This window comes from Typopeltis vanoorti, chromosome 5 (genome assembly GCF_054136105.1).
Source record: "Typopeltis vanoorti isolate ZY-2024b chromosome 5, IOZ_Tvanoo_1.0, whole genome shotgun sequence".
Lineage (NCBI taxonomy): Eukaryota > Metazoa > Arthropoda > Arachnida > Uropygi > Thelyphonidae > Typopeltis > Typopeltis vanoorti.
In genome coordinates, this window is record NC_143553.1 from 54,675,649 (window position 1) to 54,698,244 (window position 22,596).

The 22,596-nt window shown below is 37.6% G+C and overlaps 1 protein-coding gene across 1 annotated transcript in view; it reads left to right on the plus strand.

The window, feature by feature from the left end:
* The window catches only part of LOC150106422 (uncharacterized), a 766,385-nt gene that overhangs the window by 384,488 nt on the left and 359,301 nt on the right, over positions 1–22,596 (plus strand). The window contains exon 28 of the mRNA XM_090392993.1: positions 7,178–7,389. Within this exon, the coding sequence (XP_090249119.1) occupies positions 7,178–7,389 (212 nt within the window). The remainder of the gene's footprint in view (positions 1–7,177; positions 7,390–22,596) is intronic.

Below are 22,596 nucleotides of genomic sequence, written 5' to 3' on the forward strand. Positions count from 1 at the left end.
GTGAAATTCAAGCACCGTTTCTTTTCACGAATGGCTCTCCTAATTTATAACCATGCCAGCTACGCTCTGCTATTGGAACAAATTGCCGCCACACGAGTTCTCCTAGCTGACCCAAACAAAGATATTCAGGCACTTGAAGAAGAGCTTTCCAATACATTAAATCACAAGCTTTGGTCTATTTTGTATGACGTCTCATGCACTGCGGCAGATAAAGAATTTGAAAATATACGGGGTCGACATATCAAGAAATTTGAGAAATTAAAAAAGAGTTTGACCTCGGAACCAAAACTTTCAGCCAACACTGTAGTCAACCTTTCTTCAGTTATGTTGAAGCCTGCAGCACTCATCGCACTATCACATGGTCACAACTTCGCCATTGCTCCCAGGAAAATACCGGCGAGGATATAATGAACCAGATCAAACGCGGGATCCACCACCTACCATACCATATCACCAACAATATTAGACTGGATGTAGCTTGTGTTCTCACCAAAGCAAGACCACTAAAAACCAACATATCCAATAGTGAATATAAAGCTCTGCAGGAATTGAAGAAAAATAAAGAAATAATAATCACCAGAGTGGATAAGGGGAATGCCACCATAGTACTCCACCAAACGGACTACAGAGGTAAGCTTAATGCTCTGTTATTAGATCGTGCCACTTACCTCACCATTCAATACAATCCCACCAACTCGCAAATTAGAAAACTCCATAGGCTCCTTAAGAAGGTCACTTCTTGGCCTGTGGAAGTTACTGACAAATTAAAACCGTTTAACTCTATACCCCCCATATATATGGACTCCCAAAAATACATAAAGAAAATGTGGCATTACGTCCCATAGTGGATGGCATTGATTTGCCCACATACAAATTAGCTAAACATTTGGCAAAAGTGCTGGCAACACACCATCACACATTAAAAACTCAACCCACTTCAAAGCCAGCATAAAAAACCTTACACTCCGTGGATGATAGTAATTCTTGTAGAAAGGCTTATACGCTGGTTATACACAATTATTAAGTGACTTAAGGAATTCACAATGTACAATAGAATATAAATTAAATTAAACTTTAATATATATTTCCAATATTTCAGCATTTTCAAAGGAATTTACAATAAAGACACGTGCATGTAGGCACTACATTTGGCCAAAGTGCTCACACACTGTACTGGCAACACACCGTCACACATAAAAAATTCAGCCCACTTCAAAGCCAGCATAGAAAACCTTACACTCCAACATACTGACATATGGTCAGTTTTGACATCTCCTATTTATTCACATATATCCCACTCAAAGAAACATTAGAGCTAATCCAAGCTAAATTTCCTCTCGATATCTCAGCCCTATTTCAGTTCACAATGAACTCAGGCTATTTCATTTGGCAGGAAAAATTCTACAGACAAATAGAGAGGACAGCCATGGGTTCACCACTCTCCCCACCCTTGGCCAACTTTTTTATGGAGATGTTTGAAGAGAAAGCCTTAAACTCTGCCCCACAAAAACCAACCATATGGCTTCGCTATGTTGATGATGTGTTTGCTATTTGGCCACATGGCTCTAACACACTCCTCTCCTTCTTAACACACTTAAACAACCAATGCCCCAGAATCAAGTTCACCCTGGAGAAAGAGGAAAACAACAGCCTCCCTTTCCTAGACCCTCTAGTCACCTGCCATCCTGATGGAACCTTGGTTTTCTCTGTTTATAGAAAATCCACACATACAGGCAGATACATTCACCAACAATCCCCTCTCCCCACAACAATATGGAGTTATTAAGACATCTATACAACAGGGCTAAACTAATCTGTTCAAATGACAATGCCTTAACCACTGAACTAAATCACATCCTCAGCATTTTCTCAGCCAATGGCTGACCTTCCCCAAAAAAATATTGAAACAAGTAAACCCCCCCCCCTTTCACAACAAGGATTACTCTAAGTCTATCTCCATTCCCTACATCCGAGGCACCTCGGAAAAAATTACCAAAATCTTAAGAAAACACGACTTGACCTCTTTTTAACAGACCATATAGAAAATTGGCATCCCTTATCCATTCCACTAAAGACCAACCACTTCCCCTAGACCTACCTGGTGTATACCAGGTCCCTTGCATTTGTAAGTTGCCCTACTTTGGCTAAACAGGCAGGACAGTGAATATCAGAATTTCAGAACACAAGGACTACATCCGTTTTCACCAGTATAGCCACTCTGGTCTTGCAGACTATGCTCTGGATACACGCCGCAGAATACGGTGGAAGAAAGCCACAATAATACACCGTAGCAAGTTCAAGTTTGAAAGACTTTTCATGGAATCAGCCTCAGCCCTAAGAAACATACCACACCTCAACAAATTTGGTTGCATGAGACTGCCCCAAATTTGGGAGACATACATCATGAGACCTTCAGCCCAACGGCCAAGAATACCTACATAGCCCACTAGGTGGGTGCCGTCTAGTATGCTATGCCATCTATGTAGCACCATCAGGACTTTTAGGAGAAATGATAGCTTCCTGCTTCTTTCTGATTTACTGTATGTAGGTGCCTGCGTGCACGTGTCTTTATTGTAAGTTCCTTTGAAAATGGCAACATGACGTTGCTGAAATATTGGAAATATATATTAAAGTTTAATTTAATTTATATTCTATTGTATGTTGGGAATTCTTTAAGTCAATTAATAATTACTTATTGATATTAAAACTATAACCTACTCTTTTCTCGAAGTAAAAAGTCCATTCAAATCTTCCTGAAGGGAATTAACATCACTAGTGATACTTCATCCCAGGCGTTACATCATCAGCAAACAACTGAAGATCTCTAGTCAGTTCATATGATATGTCATTTACAAACAAGCTAAACAGCAGGGACCTAAGAACAGAACCCCAGGGCATGCTACTGGTTATCCTCCTTTTTGGAGATACTGATCCATCATTCAGAACCTGCTAGTATCATTCAGATAACCAATCTCTGATCCATCCAACCAATATACTATGTATTCCCAACCTCTGCAGGTTGTACACCAACTTATCATGTGGTTATCTATCAAATGCTTTTGGAAAGTCCAAGAATATCACTGTATGTGATTCTGCCTTATCTAACACCCATTACCTTATCATAAAATGCAAGTAAATTGCTAAGACAGGACCTACCTTTTACAATTCCTTGCTGACCATCATAAAGAATGCTATGTCCATGAACAAAATCCTGTATTCTATTCCTTACCAATCTCTCCAACACCTTGATCACAACTGCTGTTATACAGACTGGTCTATAGTTGGAGACTTCTGTTCTAGAACCATGCTTGTTCAGTGGGTACTATTTTGCCTTCTTTCCACTCCTTAGGAACCCCACAGACTTCAAGACTTTCATTAAATATCCTGCTAATTTATAAATGACCTGGTCAAGGGCATAGCCATCATCTGTCATCAGTGATGTAACAGCAGAAGTCTCATTGGTGCTAAATAAATAAATGTCCACTATTTCTCTTTCTCTAGTTTTGATTTGATGTTTTCTGCTAAAAAATAGTAAAGATTAACTTCTGTTTAATATATTATGTAGGTAAAATAGCATGTTATTTTATCTGTAATTTTTATGTATTACTCGTAAGGGATTAAGAATTACTAAAATAATATCTTTAATTTTATTTTCTTTTATTGTGCTTTAGTTAAGTAAAACGATTATGAGATTGTGCACTGTAATATATTGGAAAAACTTGAAAAACGTATGTCTGATTGATCTTTATTAAAAAAGAAAAACAAAAAAATTCATAATTATTGTTTGCCCTTTTGCTGATGTTAAAAATTGTGTCTTTAAATTATGGCTGTATATTTCAGCTAGAATTACACTTAAAGGCAAATAAAAAAAAAATATCCACGCTATCACCAGGGTAAAAGGACTTTTAAGTAAAAATTCTGTCACAGATTTTTACATTAATTCAATCTTACATGACTTACAATAATCACTTTTACAATATTCTTTGATTGTACTGCTTTGTACATAATCAAAAATCTAGTGTGATTTTTGATTATTTGAAAAGGTTCTCAAAATACTTAAAAAAAACACCAAATAATAATATGCTCCTCAAAGTTTTGGTTTGCACATGAGAAAATTTTGCATCAAAGATTTGGCAATTTTGGCATGCATACTTAATGAGGTTGCCCACCCCTAATCTAACCCTTAGCCCTGGTACTAATATATAATAGGTTCATAACCTTTCATGAGTGGGATACATTTAAAAGGATGATAATTGATCTACCAATGATTTTCTAATGTTTATGTATTGGGGCTGAGTCTGTTAATCTGCATATTAATAATATTGGATGGTGGAAAGGATGAGTAATATTTGCTGATTGAAAGTTAGGAAAGGTCTTGGAGTGTTAGTGGTCTTGGAGTTTAATGTTCAGATGACACATTGCAGGAATTGTTAAGACAGTACAGAGAATGGCAGTGGTTTTGAGAACAGTAACAAGTATGGATAATGGAGTTACTGTTCCTCTTTGCAGGACTGATTGCAGTGCTCAAATTTAATTGTGTAAGCTTAGAAAGATGAGTAATAGAAAAATGTACAGGTAGAAAACAGTGAAAATCATGTCAGATTTGTAAAATGTTGACCCTGAAGATAGCCTAAACAGAATTTGGATTGCAAAGTTTTATTATTATTATTATTATTATTATTACGGGTATCTCCATGGAGTCAGTAGACTCATTGCGGGAGACCCAAACTAGCAAAACAATATCTGTCATATCTCTTCTTGAATTCATTTGCAGACGAAGAGCTCACAACTAAGTCAGGCAATGAATTCCACTCATTCACCACCCTCCAGGCAAAAAACCTTGTTCTGACACCTTTGTTAACCACACTCTTCTTTAATTTCCACAGATGACCTCTTGTTCTTCCATCACTATCACACAGCTGAAACATTTCCCCTGCATCAATCCTATAAAAACCTTTTAGTAATTTGAATGTTTCTATCATATCCCCTCTTCTTCGCCTATCAACCAATCTCTGCAATCCACAAGCTCTCAATCTATCAACGTAGGGAGCATTTTTATATCACTCACCAACTTGGTCACTCTTCTCTGAACCCTCTCCACAGCCTCTTATCTCCAAGGAATCCAGGTGACCAGACCTGAGCACAGTAATCCAAATGTGGAAGTATCAATGCTTTATAAAGGGGAATAATAACCTCTTTATCTCTGGATGTCAGTGTGTTCCTCAACAACCAAGTAATCCTATGTGCAATCTTGGACACCTTAGCAATGTGTCCTCTGAACTTCATCTCCCTATCTACCAATACCCCTAAGTTCCTAGCCTCATCAATCTCTTGGAGTACCTTTCCATCGATGTAGTACACAGCTGGTAATCTTTTAATCCCAAAATGCATGACTTGACACTTTTCCACATTGAACTGACATCCATTTTCTTTTGCCCATTCTACCAGCTTATGTAAATCATCCTGCAAACTTTCAACATCAGCTTGATTTTTTATTGCCCTACACAACTTTGCATCATCAGCAAACAACTGAATATCTCTCTTTAAGCTGTTTCCTATATCATTTATATACAAATTAAACAACATTGGCCCAAGCACAGAGCCCTGAGGCACACCACTGGTCACCTGCCTCATTCTGGACTCGTCTCCTCCATACACCACCTTATGGTATCTCTCCCTGAGCCATTCTCCTATCCATATCACCAATTTAATATCCATTCCCATCTGCTCCAATTTGCGTAACAGTGTTCTATGGGGTATCCTGTCAAAAGCCTTAGCAAAATCCAGAAGTACCACTGTGTAGCCAGTTCCTTTGTCCAACTCGGATGTTATCCTATTATGAATAGTTAATAGATTGCTAAGGCAGGATCTACCTTTAACAAAACCATGTTGGCCTCTATAGAGTATCATATCCTGATCCACCCATTCTTGAATTTTGTCTTTAACCAACTTTTCCAATACTTTTACCACTACTCCTGAGATGGTGATTGGTCTGTAATTCAATACCGCAGTTTTAGAGCCACCCTTATGCAAAGGAACCACTTTGTCTAACTTCCACTCCCTAGGGACCATACCAGAGTTCAAACTTAAATTAAATATCCAGGTAAGAGGGGTTGACAATTCATTTGCACATTCACGCAACACCAGAGCTGATATTCCATCTAAGCCTACCGCAGTGTTTGCATTTAAGTTTTGCAATATATTTAATACCTCTGATTCTTTAGCTTCAATTCTTGCATTAGGTATTGCTATAGGTATAGAGATATCCTCACTTGGGTGATAGACTTTTGAAAAGTGATCACTCAGTAACTCGACTATTACATCTGATTTTGTCACCTCAATACCATCAGCACCCACTAAGGTTATCCTTCCGAAGTCATTCTTCCTCTTACTTGCCACATAGCGGAAGAACTCTTTGGGATTACCCTTGATCTCTTTGGCTAAGGTCTTCTCATAATCTGATTTAGCTTTTCTTACTATGCTGTTAACCTTCCTAGCTTGAGCCTTGTACTGCTCATGGGTGTCCTGATCGCCTTTCTCCTTGTAAATTCTCCATAACATTTTCTTTTTTTGCAGTTCAAGCTTGATACTACTGCTCATCCATCTAATGCCTGCCTTGTTTGACCTCCTGACCATGGGGACACAATCTGATATTGCTTTCCTCAGATACCCGCTGAGGGTATCTGAGGAAAGATATATTGAGGAAAGATATAAAGAGATAGAAAACAGAAAGATATGATAGAAACATACAAGGAATTTTATGGAATAGTTCTGGCATAATTTTTTGATGTATAGTAGGAGTGGGGGGAGAATGAGGGATCATTCCTGGAAGTTGAGTAAAATTATGATCAGCAAGGATGTGAGAACTGGGTTTTGCTCAAATGGTTTGGTGCATTAACAACTGAGTTAATGTTATCAAATTTTTCGCAAATTTATGGAGAGATGTTATTAGATATTGTAGGAATAGGTAGGCCTTCTCTAGCAACCCAAAAGACTTCATGGAGGTACCCAAATAATTTTTTACAGTCAAACTATGGAATTTTTTTAGCTTTTTGTTTATTTTATGCAAAGAAGAACCATGCTTTTTTTTTTTTTTTAAATTTAAGAACACTGTTGAAAATGAACCTTAGAAATAATTTGATTTGCAAATTAATGTTATTTTATTATTTTAATTTAGGCTCTCTTACTCGTAATACTCTTCTTGATACCACTGACAGCAATCAGAGGAAAAAAATATGCGACGCAATTGCAGCAGCCAGTATTGTTTCAAATGGTGCAGGAGTGGATACCTCTAAAACACATCTGTTGTGTTTGAGTGACTTTAAAACATTTATCTCAAATCATCAGGGAGATCAGTTATCAGATAAAGAAGTCATAGAAATTATACAGGTAAAATAGTTTTATTTTATCATTTTTAATTAAATATGCCAATATCTCAGCCCCATTATATTATTATTATTATTACGGGCAACTCCAGGGAGTCATTAGACTCATCGAGGGAGGCCCCAAATCATATTCATCACAGCTATTCTACATTCATACAGTATCTATCATACCTCGCCTTAAACTCATTCACTATCACAGCATCCACCACATACTCTAGGAGCGCATTCCACTCATTCACCACTCTACAAGTAAAGAACCCAGCTCAAACACCTTTATTAACCACACTTTTGCCCAGTTTCCATGGATTTCCCCTAGTCCTCCCACAACCAGCCCTGTTCTCAAAAATATCTTCTGAATTAATTTTATAGAAACCCTTCAGTAATTTGAATGTCTCAATCATATCTCCTCTCCTCCGCCTATCAACCAATTTTTGCAACCCACAAATCCTCAACCTGTTCTCATAAGGTTCATTCCACAGACCTGCTATCATCTTGGTCACTCACCTCTGGATCCTCTCTACCTCCTCCCCATCAAGAAAGAACCTTGGTGACCAAATCTGAGCACAGTAGTCGAGATGAGGTCTTATCAAGGCTCGATACAGAGGAACAATAACCTGTTTGTCAACGTATTCTTCAGCAACCAAGTGATTTGATGAGCTGATTTGGCTACTTTTGCAATGTGCCTCCTAAACTTCAACTCCTTATCCACCAACACTCCTAAATTTCGTGCCTCATCAATTTCCTGGAGTACAGTTCCACCAACGTAGTAATCTGCTGCTAATCTTTTCACCCCAAAATGTATAACTTTACATTTTGTCACATTAAATTGAAATCCATTCACCTTAACCCAGACCTCCAATCTATCCAAATCATCTTGCAAAATTTCGACGTCATCTGCATTCACTATTGCCCTACCCAACTTCGCATCATCTGCAAACAAATGAACCGTTCCTCTCAGATCCTTTCCTATATCATTAATGAACAAATTAAACAGTAGTGGTCCAAGAACAGATCCTTCTGGCACACCACTAGTCACAGGCTCACTAGGCTCACTATTCAAATGAACTGTTCCTCTTAGATCCTTTCCTATATCATTAATGAACAAATTAAACAGCAGTGGTCCAAGAACAGATCCTTGTGGCACACCACTAGTCACAGGCCGTCTTGTGGATTCTACTCCTGAATAAACCACTCTTTGATATCTCTCTGTCAACCACCTTCCTATCCATCTCACCAACCCTATATCCATCCCCATATGCTGCAATTTACTGATTAGAATTCCATGTGGTATCCTGTCAAAGGCCTTAGCAAGGTCCAGTAGAATCACTGTAAATCCATTACCTTTATCCATTTCAGCCATCACTGTGTTATAATACATGAGCAAGTTACTGAGGCATGACCTACCCTTCACAAAACCATGCTGTCCCCGATACAGTAACCCATTTTCTTCTATCCAATCTTGTATTTTCCTCTTGACTATTTTCTCCAAGACCTTGATAATGATTCCTGTCATACTGATTGGCCGGTAATTTTCAACAGCAGCCTTGGAACCACCTTTATGCAGCGGAACTATTTTCCCCTCTTTCCACCCCCTTGGGACTGACCCCGACCCGAGGCTCAAATTAAACAAAATGGTCAAGGGTACAGACAATTCTTTAGCTGCTTCACGTACGACATGAGCTGGTATACCATCCAATCCCACAGATGTATTGACATTGAGGTTCTGTAATAGACTAGTTACCTCTAATTCATTCATCACAATTCCAGTATAAGCTGTTGGTTCTTCCATTCCTGCAATGTCACCACCTGGATGATATACTCTTGCAAAGTGCTCGCTCAGTAATTCCACTATATCAACTGATTTGGTTACCTCCCTACCCTCAGCATTTTTTAAGATCATTCTACCATGAACGTTTTTCCTTTTACTTGCAACATATTGAAAAAACTGTTTGGGATTCTCTTTAGCCTGCATGGCCAATTTTCTTTCGTAATCCGCTTTTGCTTTTCTTACCACCCTTGTTGCCATCCTGGCCTGAGCTTTATACTGTTCCTGTGCATTTTAATTTACCATGAACTCAGGCTATTTAATTTGGCACATGGAAAATTCTATAAACAAATAGAGGGGACAGCTATGGGTTCTCCACTTTTGACCAAATTCTTTATATGGAGACCTTTGAAGAAAAAGCCTTAAACTCGGTTCCACTTAAACCCACTGTTTGGCTATGCAATATAGATGATGTGTTCGTTATTTGGCCACATGGCTTGACACACACCACAACTTCTTATCACACTTAAACAGTCAACACCCCCAGGATCCAGTTTACCTTGGAAAAAGAAAACAATAACAATCTCCCTTTCCTAGATACTCTGATTACATACCAGCCTGATAGATCTCTGGCTTTCTCTGTTTACAGAAAACCTACACATACAGGTAGATACATTCACCAGCAATCATCCCCCCCCCCCCAACAATATGGGATTATAAAAACCCTATATAACACGGCAAAATTAATCAGTTCAGATAACAATGCTTATCACTGAACATAACCATATTCTTAACACCTTTTGTAGCCAATGTCTACAAACTCCATAAAATCCAAAAAATTTTAAAACCAATTAACCTCAACTCCCCCCCCTTTCATAATAGGGACTACTCTAAATCTATCACCATTCCTTATATTCGAGGTACTTCTGAAAAGGTAACAAAAATCCTAAAAAAATATGACTTGACAACTTGTTATAAACCATATAAAAATTTGGCATCTCTTATTCGCTCTCCCAAGGAACAGCCACTTCCCCTAGACCTACCTGGAGTATACCAGGTGCCTTGTAGTTGCAAGCTGTCTTACTACAGCCAAACAGGCAGGATAGCTAATATCAGGCTATCTGAACACAAGGATTATATCCGTTTTCACCAATCAGGACCATGCTGACCATGCTTTGGACACCCACCACAAAATACACTGAAAGAAAGCTACCTTACTATACCGTAGTAAGTATAAATATGAGAGATTATTCCTGGAATCAGTCTCAGCTCTAAAAAAAACTCCCCAAACCTCAACAAATTTGGATGCATGAGATTGCCCCAAATATGGGAAGCTTGCATTCTTAGAACATCAGCCCAACAGCCAAGACTACTACCCAATTTAGCCCACTAGGTGGCACCATTTAGGATTCTAGGACCGACTTCAGTTGTTGTCTTCATCCATATTTGTTCAGTGTTAGTGCCTGTATGCACATATCATTAATTTTATGTTCCCCAAAGATGGTAATATAACATTATCAAAATATAGGAAGTATTAATTAAAGTTTTTTAATTAATATAACAGTATACGTTATCTTTCCCTAAAAATTGACAGTTATGTTTCACCAACGTATAAGTTTATCTACAAGAATTAAATATGCAAAGATATTATATTCTTGGTTTTATTCTTTATCCAAGTGTAAGTAAACAAAGTTTGCACTTGAAGTCACTTCACGACTGGGTTACTTATATATAGAGACTACTGACTTCACTTAAATTGCCTTAGTATCCCATAATACAATGCACATATCTTACGGATGTGTATAATGCTATGTAGATGATGTGTTTGCTATTTGGCCACGTGGCTTGGATACACTCCACAACTTCTTATCACACTTAAACAGTCAACACCCCCAGGATCCAATCCTGGGGGTGTTGACTGGGAAGGGACACTACCCAGACCAGTTTCGGCCTTTATTGAGGGCTCATCACTGGGAGCCAGACACAGAAGTGATACCAAGTTTGAAGTAATGCAGAAGTTATATTTCCATATATAAGTAGTCAAAAAGGTGTCATAAGTACTCTAAAGTACTCTAGATTAGATATAGACATTGAAAGCTTTTTTTTCACTTGGTTATACTATAAATGAAAGAAAATGCCAAGAAATTATACTTATATTTAATTGTTTTAATTCCTTATCCAAGTAAGCAGACTACTCATGAAGATGCTTTTCATGCAAATTTTATTTGCTTGTGCTTGGGTAAACTATTAAAATAAGAATATAATTCCATATCAAGTTAAGATGTTGAAAGTTTTTTCACTTGATTATACTATAAATTAAAGATTCCAAAAATTATATTCTTTGTTTCATCCTTTTTCCAAGTAAGCAAACAAAGTTTGCACATGAAGTAACTTCACGACTGGGCTACTTGTATATAGAGGCTACTGACTTCACATTAATTGCCTTAGTATCCCATAATTCAAAGCACATATCCTTATAGGCATGTATAATGTTATGCATTATGCGAAGGAGCCACTATCCAGACTGGTTTCAACCGTTTTTGAGGTCTCATCAGTGGGAGCCAGACCCAGCAGAGGTACCAAGGTTGAAGTAATGCAGAAGTTATATATATCCCATATACAAGTAGTCAAAAGGATAAAAGCAAGAATATATAATTTCTTGGCATCTTTAATTCATAGTATAACCAAGTGAAAAATCTTTCATCATCTGTCTCTAGTACCGAGTTAAGGTTTCAATGGCTTGAAGTTTCCATACTTTTGTGTCTGTTTAATACCACATGCAACTTTTTTTAAAGAAATTGCCAGCCTGGTTGGCCGATTGGATAGCATATCCACTCTCCAGCCAAAAGGCTGCAAGTTCAAATCCTGCTGTCGACATGAATGTTTGTGATTATCTGTGGAAATACCAGTGGTGGTCAGCTTGGTGTAGTTGCAGTGAGTTGGTGATTGAATGGTGAAGACAGAGTTATAGAACAAGGTCCTTCCCTCGATAAGCACTTGGAGTTCCTAGTGGTGTCAAATAATAATAATAATAATTATTATTATTTAATTACTAGTTTCATACATCATTTTTGTGGGCTTCCTCAGAATAAAAAAACAAACAGAAATTATATTCATAGGTATTTCTGTTTGAAATTAAACTGTTATTATTCAAACTAAACTTGATGATGCAAATCATAGCGAGATGTCAGATGCAGTGCTCATTATTGCAGTGTGCTGTTTAAGTTTCCTCATCGTCTAATTCATAACATTTATAACATTGAGTAGGACATTGTGTAAAATAATGTAAAAAGAAGAGATTTTAAAAAAATCTACTTTCTTTTGCAACTTCCAGGGATGGTTGCTTGTCCTTGTTTCTTGCACCCATTCTTCTGTATGAAATATCTTCCCGGTGTCAATCCAGCATGAGAGCTTTTTCCTGCTAGTTTTTCTGTTCTGATTTTATCATTATGACAGCAAAAATCTCCCTTATGAACTGTACTTTCCTCTAGCTAAATTGTATGAAAAAACTTCCGTCTGTAATTCTTAGTTTTATTTCCCTGTTTTATAGCTGGTACTATGAGAACTCAATTCCAGCAATCCAGAATTCGACCTTTTGACTAGGCATTCTGAATTATGAAGTTCTGCCACTGTAAAATGTTATACATCCATTGTACAAGCCTTTGATCAGACCACATATGGATTACTGTCCACTTATTTGGTCACCTAGTTTTCAAAAGGATGATGAGTGGTTGGAGAGGATTCAGAGACAATTCGCTAACTCAGTTTGTGATCTCTGGAACGTGGAGTATGAAGACAGATTGAAAGAATGCAAATTGCAGAGTCTAGTGAATAGAAGGAAGAGGGTGGAGGAGATATAAGTTGGTAATGGATAATTACCAGATTAATGTGGAGGAAAGTTTTCATAGATGTCTGGAGACAGGGGGAGAACAAGACACCATCTCTGGAAGCTGTGTAAGGAGGGTGTGAGGAGGAGATTTTTGCACAGAGAGTGATGGATGATTGGAATGTCTTGCCTGAAAGTGTGGTGAGTGCAGAGATAGTGAATGCATTTAAGTCGAGGCATGATGAGCTTGCATGTGAGAGTGGGCTGCAATGAATCTCTTGACTCCATGGAAGCATTTTTCTGATAATGTTGATAATAATAACATGTACCTTTATATCGTACCTGCATATATATGAGCATTTCTTGCCCAATATCATCCTTCCAGTTTCACATTTCAGGTTTTGATGGCCATTCTACCTCATGTATTGGCATGCACTCCTGATCTTGAATACTCTGAATATTTTCTACCATTGTTCTGACAATCTGGAATATCTTTATCATTAGTTTTTTTTTTATATAACTTTTATCATATTTGATCTCATTTAATACTCCTTCCTCCCTTTACAATACGATCATGAAATTAGAAAATAGATAGACTTAGAGCACCTGTCCATTGAAATAAGCAGAGAGCCATTCTTTTCCACTAGATTCACAGCAAGAAAATAAAAGGACTTGACACTATACCAGTGGCAGCTGTATTGTTTTCTGTAACGATAATTGAAAAAATATAATTCTTTTCATATTTTCAACAGTGACACTCGTCATAATTCAGCCTTGTATCTATAATAAATAAATAATTATATGTTATTTTAACAAAATAAAATAAGATTTACAAAAAAATAGTTCACCACGAATATGCGCCAATAATAAACGTTTCATATCTCACAGAAATAACGAGCGCAGGCATAAGATACACTGCCCAAGCGGCAGTGTATCTAATGACATAACATGCAATGACAAGGCAAACGAATATCGGCATTAGATCGCAGTGCATTTGTTTTGTGTAACGATAATTGAAAAAATATTATTCTTTTCATATTTTCAACAGTGACACTCATCATAATTCAGCCTTGTATCTATAATAAATAAACAATTATGTGTTATTTCAACAAAATAAAATAAGATTTACAAAAAATAGTTCACCATGCACACGCACCAATAATAAACGCTTCATATCTCACAGAAATAAGGTGCGTAAGCATACTAAAAATACACTGCTGTTTGAGCAGTTACAGTTGGGAATGACGTAACGTGCAATGACAAGCGCAAACTATTGGCAGTAGATTGCAGTGCATTTGTTTTGTCATCTAAAGCGTTAATCGAACAATTCCAATTATTAACTATTCAATCAATGTCAAAACATAAGCTGTAACCTTTAACATGTACTGCATTTATATAATGTTGTAAGCATTGTTATTATTTATAAACACAAACAAATTTTAATTTTTTCATTTTTTCCTTCGGGGTGCTGCAGTGTCGCAGTGCTTATGTACGGGCCACCACTGCACTATACATCACTTAAATAATCTGAACCATGTCATTGCCTACACTGATGAATCATCTAATGAAGCACTCAACCAAGGATTTTCTAACTCTACCTGGAGGCGAGGAAAAGCAAATCAAAACCACAGATGGCAGAATAGCTTCAGTCTTCACTTGTGAATTAACAGCCATACAAACAGCTCTCAAGTTCTATCTTTCAAATCCAGTAATAAACATTACAGAAGGAATAACCATCTACAGTGACTCAAAATCTGCACTTGAGGCATTAAAAAATGGATAAATAAAACTCACACAGGAAATTCATGAACTACTAACAACTTTAAAAATAAGAACTGTGCACTGCAATGGATACCATCCCATGTAAATATTGAAGACAATGAAAGAGCAGACAGACTAGCCAAAGAAGCAAGATACTTACCTTAAAAATTACACCCACTATCACTAGCTGATGCTAACTCTGTTGCCAAAATAAGATTGGTAAAACAAACTATCAAGAAGAATGAAATCAGTGAAATTAATGAAAATAGAGAAATAACCACAATCATCACCAGACTAAGGATGGAACATTTTAAAGTCATGAAAATACATCCAGATGGTAGTAGGAGCTATGAAACATGCAAGAACTGTCCAGGAGTTGAACTAACACCTGCTCATATCTATTCTTGTCCAGCAATTGCTACTACAGAAAACTGACAATAACTCTAGAGAAAAGCTCTAATCCATCAAAGTTCAACAGATTGGCAAAGCAGTTCTACAGATCCACGGGCATATCTAGAAGCTCTTCAATGGACTTGACAACAACTCCTTCCACCATTTCAAAGGTTTTTAAACTGCCTCCAGAACATTTTTTCCACATGTGTGATATTATCTTCTATACTCTAACTAAAGTCTTCATTTGGATTTGTTTAGCTACTTTTACACTGAGCTTACAAGTTACTACCCAAAAGTTTGGAAAATTTAAAGAACACATGAACTGGCATAGTACGGCCTTCTGCCACCATAAGAGAGTAAGCAGTAACATCTGTGAATCAGTATGACAACAGCTGACAAGCTGAGAGGCTGCATTCGCTATGTGCATTTTTGTAACATTGTGTTTTAGTGGTTTGGCAATCTTCTTCAACTAAAATGGCAATTTTAAGGAGTAAAGAATCTGCATCAAATTTTGCTTCAACCTCAAAAAAAAAAAAAAAGTTGCAGAAACCCACAGAATGCTTAAGGAACACTTGGTGAGAATGATGTGAGCCAAAGCAAAACTTTTTTGTACAAATGATTCAAGGATGAACAGACGTCTGTCAATGACAGTGAGTTTTCTTAAGAACCCTCCAACAAGCATAACACTAGGAAACATAGTAAAAGTGCATGAGGATATCCTTGATTATTGTCGGCACGCTGTCCATGATGTTTGTGAGATCACAGGATTGTCATACAAGACTGCTCAACGCATTGTGTTAGACATTATAAACATGAACATGGAATGTATTGCTGCAATGCCTTGCCTGACATTGTCACTTACAACTTTTTCCTGTTCTCCAAGACGAAATTTCTGCTGAAAGGGCATTATTTTGACGCAAATGAGAAAATCCAGATAGAATCAGGAGGTGCTCAGTAATACTTGAAAACTTCCAGGCATGTGTGGAATCATGGACAAACTTCTGGGATTGCAGTATTCATGTGAGGGAGACAGTGGAAACTAGGAGGTAGGGTAAATAATTTTTTTATGGTCAAATTCCCCAAATTTTGACCATAAAATCAAATCAAACCAAACCAGTGGAATAGAAAATATAAGCACTTCATGCTTATTTTTTCTACTACAATCTTTTAGGGCACTTGCTGACTTATTTTAGATATACTTGCTAGGAACTTGAGATATACTTTCTTCTTTCCTAGAACTGCATCTTTGACTTCTGGAGTGTGCCATGGAGTTTGATTTTTCTATCCTTGCAAAGAACATATATATATGTATATTACTTCCATATCACCTATCTCTCACCTTTTCACACTACTTTTAACATCATGCACTCTGATGCCTCCCCATCCCCCATTCATTCTCATTTTCCATCTTGCATGGTCCTGAAACTAACTGATTGCTTTTCCAGCCTCTACATATCTTGTTTTGTATTGTAAAGCCCTCATTGAATCTTCAAGATTTCTAACATCAAGTCACTTTTATATTTATATACACACACTGTATATGTTATTTTCTATATCAGCTATCTCACATTCTCTTATCTCTTTCGCATTACTATTATTGTTATGCCTCCATTCGTTCCTACATTTGTCATGAGCCTCTACTTGTCACGTTAACTTATTTGATCCTTCCTTTTTAAATTCTCTGCACATTCAACACTTTATGGTTCTTAGTCTGTCTAATCACATATTTCTAAAATATATTTTCACCATCACTTTCACCATCAAAAAAATAAAACTGCTTGTATTTGAGACAGGGATAATGCTGGGTATAGAAACAATGGCATTTATATGCTGTATACTAATGCCAGGAGTATCCGGAATAAGGGAGAGGAATTGGTGGCGCAGATAGTATCAGCCTGGCCAAAAATTATTGCAATCACTGAGACGTGGCTGACAGAAGGGGATATAAAAACAGGAATAGAAGTCGCTGGGTATAGCATTTTTCGCCAGGATAGGAGGGGAAAGCGTGGTGGTGGGGTGCTGCTTATGATAAGTGATGACCTATGTCCTCTAAGAGTGGAGAATTTGGAAGGAAGTGAGACAAATAATTTTGAGAGCGTATGGTGTGAGGTAGAGGTAGGCAAGACACGATATTTAGTGGGGTGTTGCTACAGACCCAGGAGCACAGAGGATGGGGACCAGGAGATGTTTAGACAGCTAAGTTTGGCAAGTGCAAGAAGAATGATTGTTATGGGAGATTTTAACTTCAGTAGTATAAATTGGAGAGAGGAAGATGCATGTAACAATAGGGGAATGGAATTTCTAGAATTCTTGAGGGACAAATGTCTTAGGCAACATGTAACAGAGGGAACAAGAGGTTCTAAAATTTTGGATTTGGTTATAGCATCAGAAGAGTTGATAATAACTGAGTTGACGTCTCTCCCACCAGTTGGAGAGAGTGACCATATGGTTTTGACTTGTAAAATGAATAGACATGCAGGAGTATCAAAGAGACGGGAACTTATGTGGAATTATAAGGCAGGTGATTATATTAGTCTTAGACGTCAACTTCAGGAAGTTTCATGGAGGGAGGAATTGGAAGGCCGCGATATCACCAGTGCGTGGGAAATTGTGAAAGAATATTTGTTATCAGCAATGGTAAGTTGTGTACCACGAGTGAAGAAGAGGGCGCAATTTGGAGTAAAGTGGATGACAAACAATATTAAACAGGAATTGCATGCGAAAAAGAGACTATGGAAGAGATATAAGGAGACAGGTGAAGAGATGCATGAGGAATATAAGACACAGGCCAGAAGAGTGACTCGTGTGGTAAGGAAAGCGAAACTGGAATATGAGAGGAGATTGGCCCTAAGATCCAAAGAAAATCCTAGGGAATTTTTTAGCTATGTGGCCAGTAGGAGGAGAAATGACTGTGGAAGAATGATATTTTGGGATAAAAATGGGAATAGAGTGACTGATGCAGAGGACATAGTGGAATTGTTCAATGAACACTTTATTGGAGTATTTCATTCTAGTGGAGTCAGTTTTAATGCTAGAGGGATAGGACTGGTACGAGGTCTGGAGGTACAGGAGGAGAGTGTGTTTCAGATACTGAGTACTCTGGATGTCAGTAAAGCTGTGGGACTGGATGGTATTTCGCCACGAGTTTTGAGAGAATGTGCTAGGGAATTGACAATACCTTTAACGTGGCTTTTCAATGAAAGTCTGGCTTTGGCAAAGGTGCCCAGGGAATGGAAGGAAGGTAAGATAGTGCCATTGCATAAGGGTGGTAACAGACTGGAAATGTCTAATTATAGGCCAGTCTGTGTGTCATCAGTAGTTGTTAAGATCTTGGAGAAAGTAGTGAGGGACCGTGTACAGCATTGGGCAGATGAGGGTAATGTTATCTGTGAGAATCAACATGGATTTGTGAAAGGACGCTCTTGTTTTAGCAATATGCTAGCCTTTTATAATAAAGTTACAAGAGCATTAGATGAGGGAAAGGCATATACTGCAATTTTCTTAGACTTGGCGAAGGCATTTGACAGGGTGCCACATGATAAGCTGATATTTAAGTTGCAGCACATGGGTCTGGATGTCAGATTGGTCAACTGGATTCAGGATTGGCTGTTTGATAGGTATCAGAGAGTTGTGTATGGTGGAGCAGTTTCCAGGAGGCAGAGGGTTACAAGTGGGGTCCCACAGGGCTCAGTACTAGGACCTATATTGTTTAACCTTTATATCAATGACATAGCCAGTGGATTGCAGGGGGATATTCAGTTGTTTGCGGATGATGCGAAGCTTGGAAGGATTATTAGTAATAGTGCAGATGTGGTAGCCCTGCAAGAGGATTTAAATAAGCTAGATAGATGGGCAAATGAATGGGGGTGTCAGTTTAATGCAGCAAAATGTAAGGTCTTGAGGTTTGGGAAACATCGATGGGATGCTGCATACTCTATGGGAGGAGTTATACTGGAGGAAGTAGGGGAGACAAGAGATCTTGGGTTGATGATTGATAGAAACCTGAAGTTTAGGGGACATATTGCAAAGGTGGTGAAGGTAACACAGAGGATTGCTGCTATTATGAGAAGGACACTGACCTGCAGAGATAAGAGGGTTATCATTCCATTGTATAAGTCTCTGATCAGACCACACTTGGACTATTGTTCTCAGATTTGGTCCCCAGGATTTGAACGGGATAAATTAACTGTGGAAAGGATACAAAGACGGATGACAAAGATGGTTTCAGGACTGTACAAGGATAGTTATGAGGATCGGCTGAGAGAATGTGGACTGCAGAGTTTGGTGGATAGAAGAAGGATAGGTGATATGATTGAGACTTTTAAACTGTTGAGAGGTGGTTACAGGGTTGACACTGGGGAGTTCTTTCGCTTGGTTGATCAGCGGGAAGGAGTGATGACAAGAGGCCATCCCTGGAAGTTACGAAAGGAAACTGTGAGCAAGAGGGTAAGGAGTGGTTTCTTTGTGTGGAGGGTGGTTGAGCTGTGGAATGCATTGCCTGATGGAGTGGTGGGAGTGAGAACAGTCAGTGGGTTTAAGGAGTGGTATGATAAACTTTGTGTTTCTCAGGGGGGGACCTCCCCTCGATGAGTCTTGACAGACTTTGTCTTAGAAAGGACCTCCCTCGATGAGTCTTGACAGACTTTATGTCTTAGAAAGGACCTCCCTCGATGAGTCTTTTGACTCCTTGGAGGCCTGAATAATAATAATAATAATAATAATTTCACATGTGTCATATGTAAAATATGCAAATAAAAAAAAATATGCAGTTCATTTAAATGCAGTAATAGGAAAAGAAAATTGGGTATGGTGTGGTGTGGAGCCAGTTGAATAAATTGATATGGAATGGAACAAAATGAATTCAACCAGCTGCTTTTTATATATATATCTTTGCATTGGGTCTCTATGCCTCTTCTAAAAACACTTGGTAATAGACTTAAGACTACAGAAATAGGAAGTTAGAAAAACAAAATGAGAGAACTTAATAGATGGCATCAATATTAAAACAATAAAAATTCAGATACTGAAAAAAGGAACTGGACATTTACACCAGTCACAGTTGTTAAGAATGTAGAACCTTACTTAATTTATTATTATTATCATCCCCAGGATAATAATATGAGAGATTCCCCCTCCCCCAGTCATACACACAGCTCATCATACCATGTCTTAAATACATTCACATTTTCTGCAGACAGACATTTTCTACACTTTCAGGTAATGCATTCCAATCATTCACCATGCTCCATGATACAAACCTACTTCTCACACATTTCTAAAATATTCGCTTATACAGCTTCTAGCAATTACTTCTTGTTCTCCCCCATCTCTCACCATTCTATGAAAAACTTCTTCAACTTTAATCTGATAAGAATGCCATACCATATCTCCTCCAACTATCCACTAGATTCTGCAAATTACATATTTTTTCAAACTCAACATTCCAGAGACCAAAAATCACCTTAGTCAATTTGCTTCTAGACCTTTCTTATACCTCTTCATCCTTTTGAAAACTAGGTGACCAAATCTGTGCACAGTAGTCAAAATGTGGCTTAATCAAGACCTTGTACAATGGATCCTGAATCTCCTTACTTCTACATATCATTGTTCTCTGTATCTTGCCAGAATTTGTTTCATTCTCATAATCCCCTAAATTTTAGATTCCTATCCACCATCACGCCCAGACTCTTATTTTTTCCACCTACTCTAATATATACTCTATATCCCATCTTTGTTATTCATATTTTAAAACCTTACACTTTCCAACATTAAATTGGTAACCCTACTCTCATGCCCATTCACTCAATCTGTTCACACCTCTTGTAAAGCTGCTAGATCTGCTCTACTTCTCATAATTCTTCCCAACTTTTAATCACCTGCAAACAACTGAATATTCCCATTCAAATCTCCTCCAATTTTAGGGCCACAGTCATGAAACATACCATTAAGGCACAACACTAGTAACTTTCTTTTCTGGGATATCCCCCCCCCACACACACCCATACGCAACCTGCTGATACTTATCAGATAGCCATTCCAATCTCCAATGCAGTGTACTAATATAATATCCAATTCCATCCATTCTACTAAAATATGTTCCTTGGTCAAATCCCTGTTCTCCATCAATGAGAATACAACTGTTATCAACCCAGTTCTGGATCCTGGTTCTCGCCAAAACACCTGACCCTTTTTTAACTTCTGTTACATATTTTGCCTGAGTTAGTTGTTCCTCAAGAAATTCATTTCCTTTACTTCCAGATGATATGTTGTTATTCTAACCTGTATTGCCATAATTAAAATCACTCATAATGATCACTCTTTGCATTTACTTGACTAATTTGCTTATACATTTCATGATCCATTACCCTTCACATTAACAGGGCTATAGCAACATTTGACTATTCACCTTTATCTCACACCATATTGCCTCAGAACCACTGCCACTATTTTCCCATTGCATCTTTACCTGTTTGCATGGTCATAACCCCTTTTCTAAGATCAACAGCATTCTACCTCCTTTTTTTATCATTTCTGTCTTCACAGAAAATATCATATCTTTCCATCTCCATTACTCTCAGGATGTCATCCTCATCCAACCACATCTCACTTATTCCATCAATTTTTTGGGTTAATGAACTGAATTAATGCAATAATTTTGTATCTGACACTTCTAGTATTCATATACAAACATAACAGCTCATTTCTGAATCTCTAACAAATTTTGCCAATATCACTTATTAGATTACACATAGTCTTCTCCATGCCTTTCTTGAGCCACTCCTCTCTCTCCTTATCCATCGCAGTATTATCCTCTTCAAACCCAACTATTCCTCTTACATCCCATACCATACCATTCTTTTTTGTATTCACACTTGCACAAGAAGTGAAAGTATGGGTACACTTTTTTTTCTTGTGAGAAAAGTTGAGCATCAACCTTTCTCATGTTGTGTTCCCACCTGTCCATATTGAGTCCCCTTATTTCTTATTGACTCCCTTTATTCACAAAACGTATGAAAAGAAAAAAAAATGTACTTTTTTTTCTTTGCATACATTTCTGATATCATATCATTCATAATCCTTGCTCTCCACCTTATCTCATAACTCACATGCCTGAACAACACACAGATTACCTTTCCTGTCACACTATTATCTTTTATTCTTCTCAGAAATTTGACATAATTACATAAATTAAACTAGTATGAAATATTAGAAAAACATCTCTTTAATCAGAAACAAAAATATCAGTTAGACAATGGAAGACAAATGTCGACGGATTACTTGTTGGGATTACTTTTTTGAACTGATGAAATTAGACACCTAACAATAGTTGATAGTTTGGAAGAAGATTGTTAACAAAGGACTAATTGAAATCTTAATCAGCTGGACCGTAACATTATTCTGTTGGCTTATCCTTTGATGAGGGGCTATTGCAGATAATGATTATATGAATATCTGTATCTAGAGAA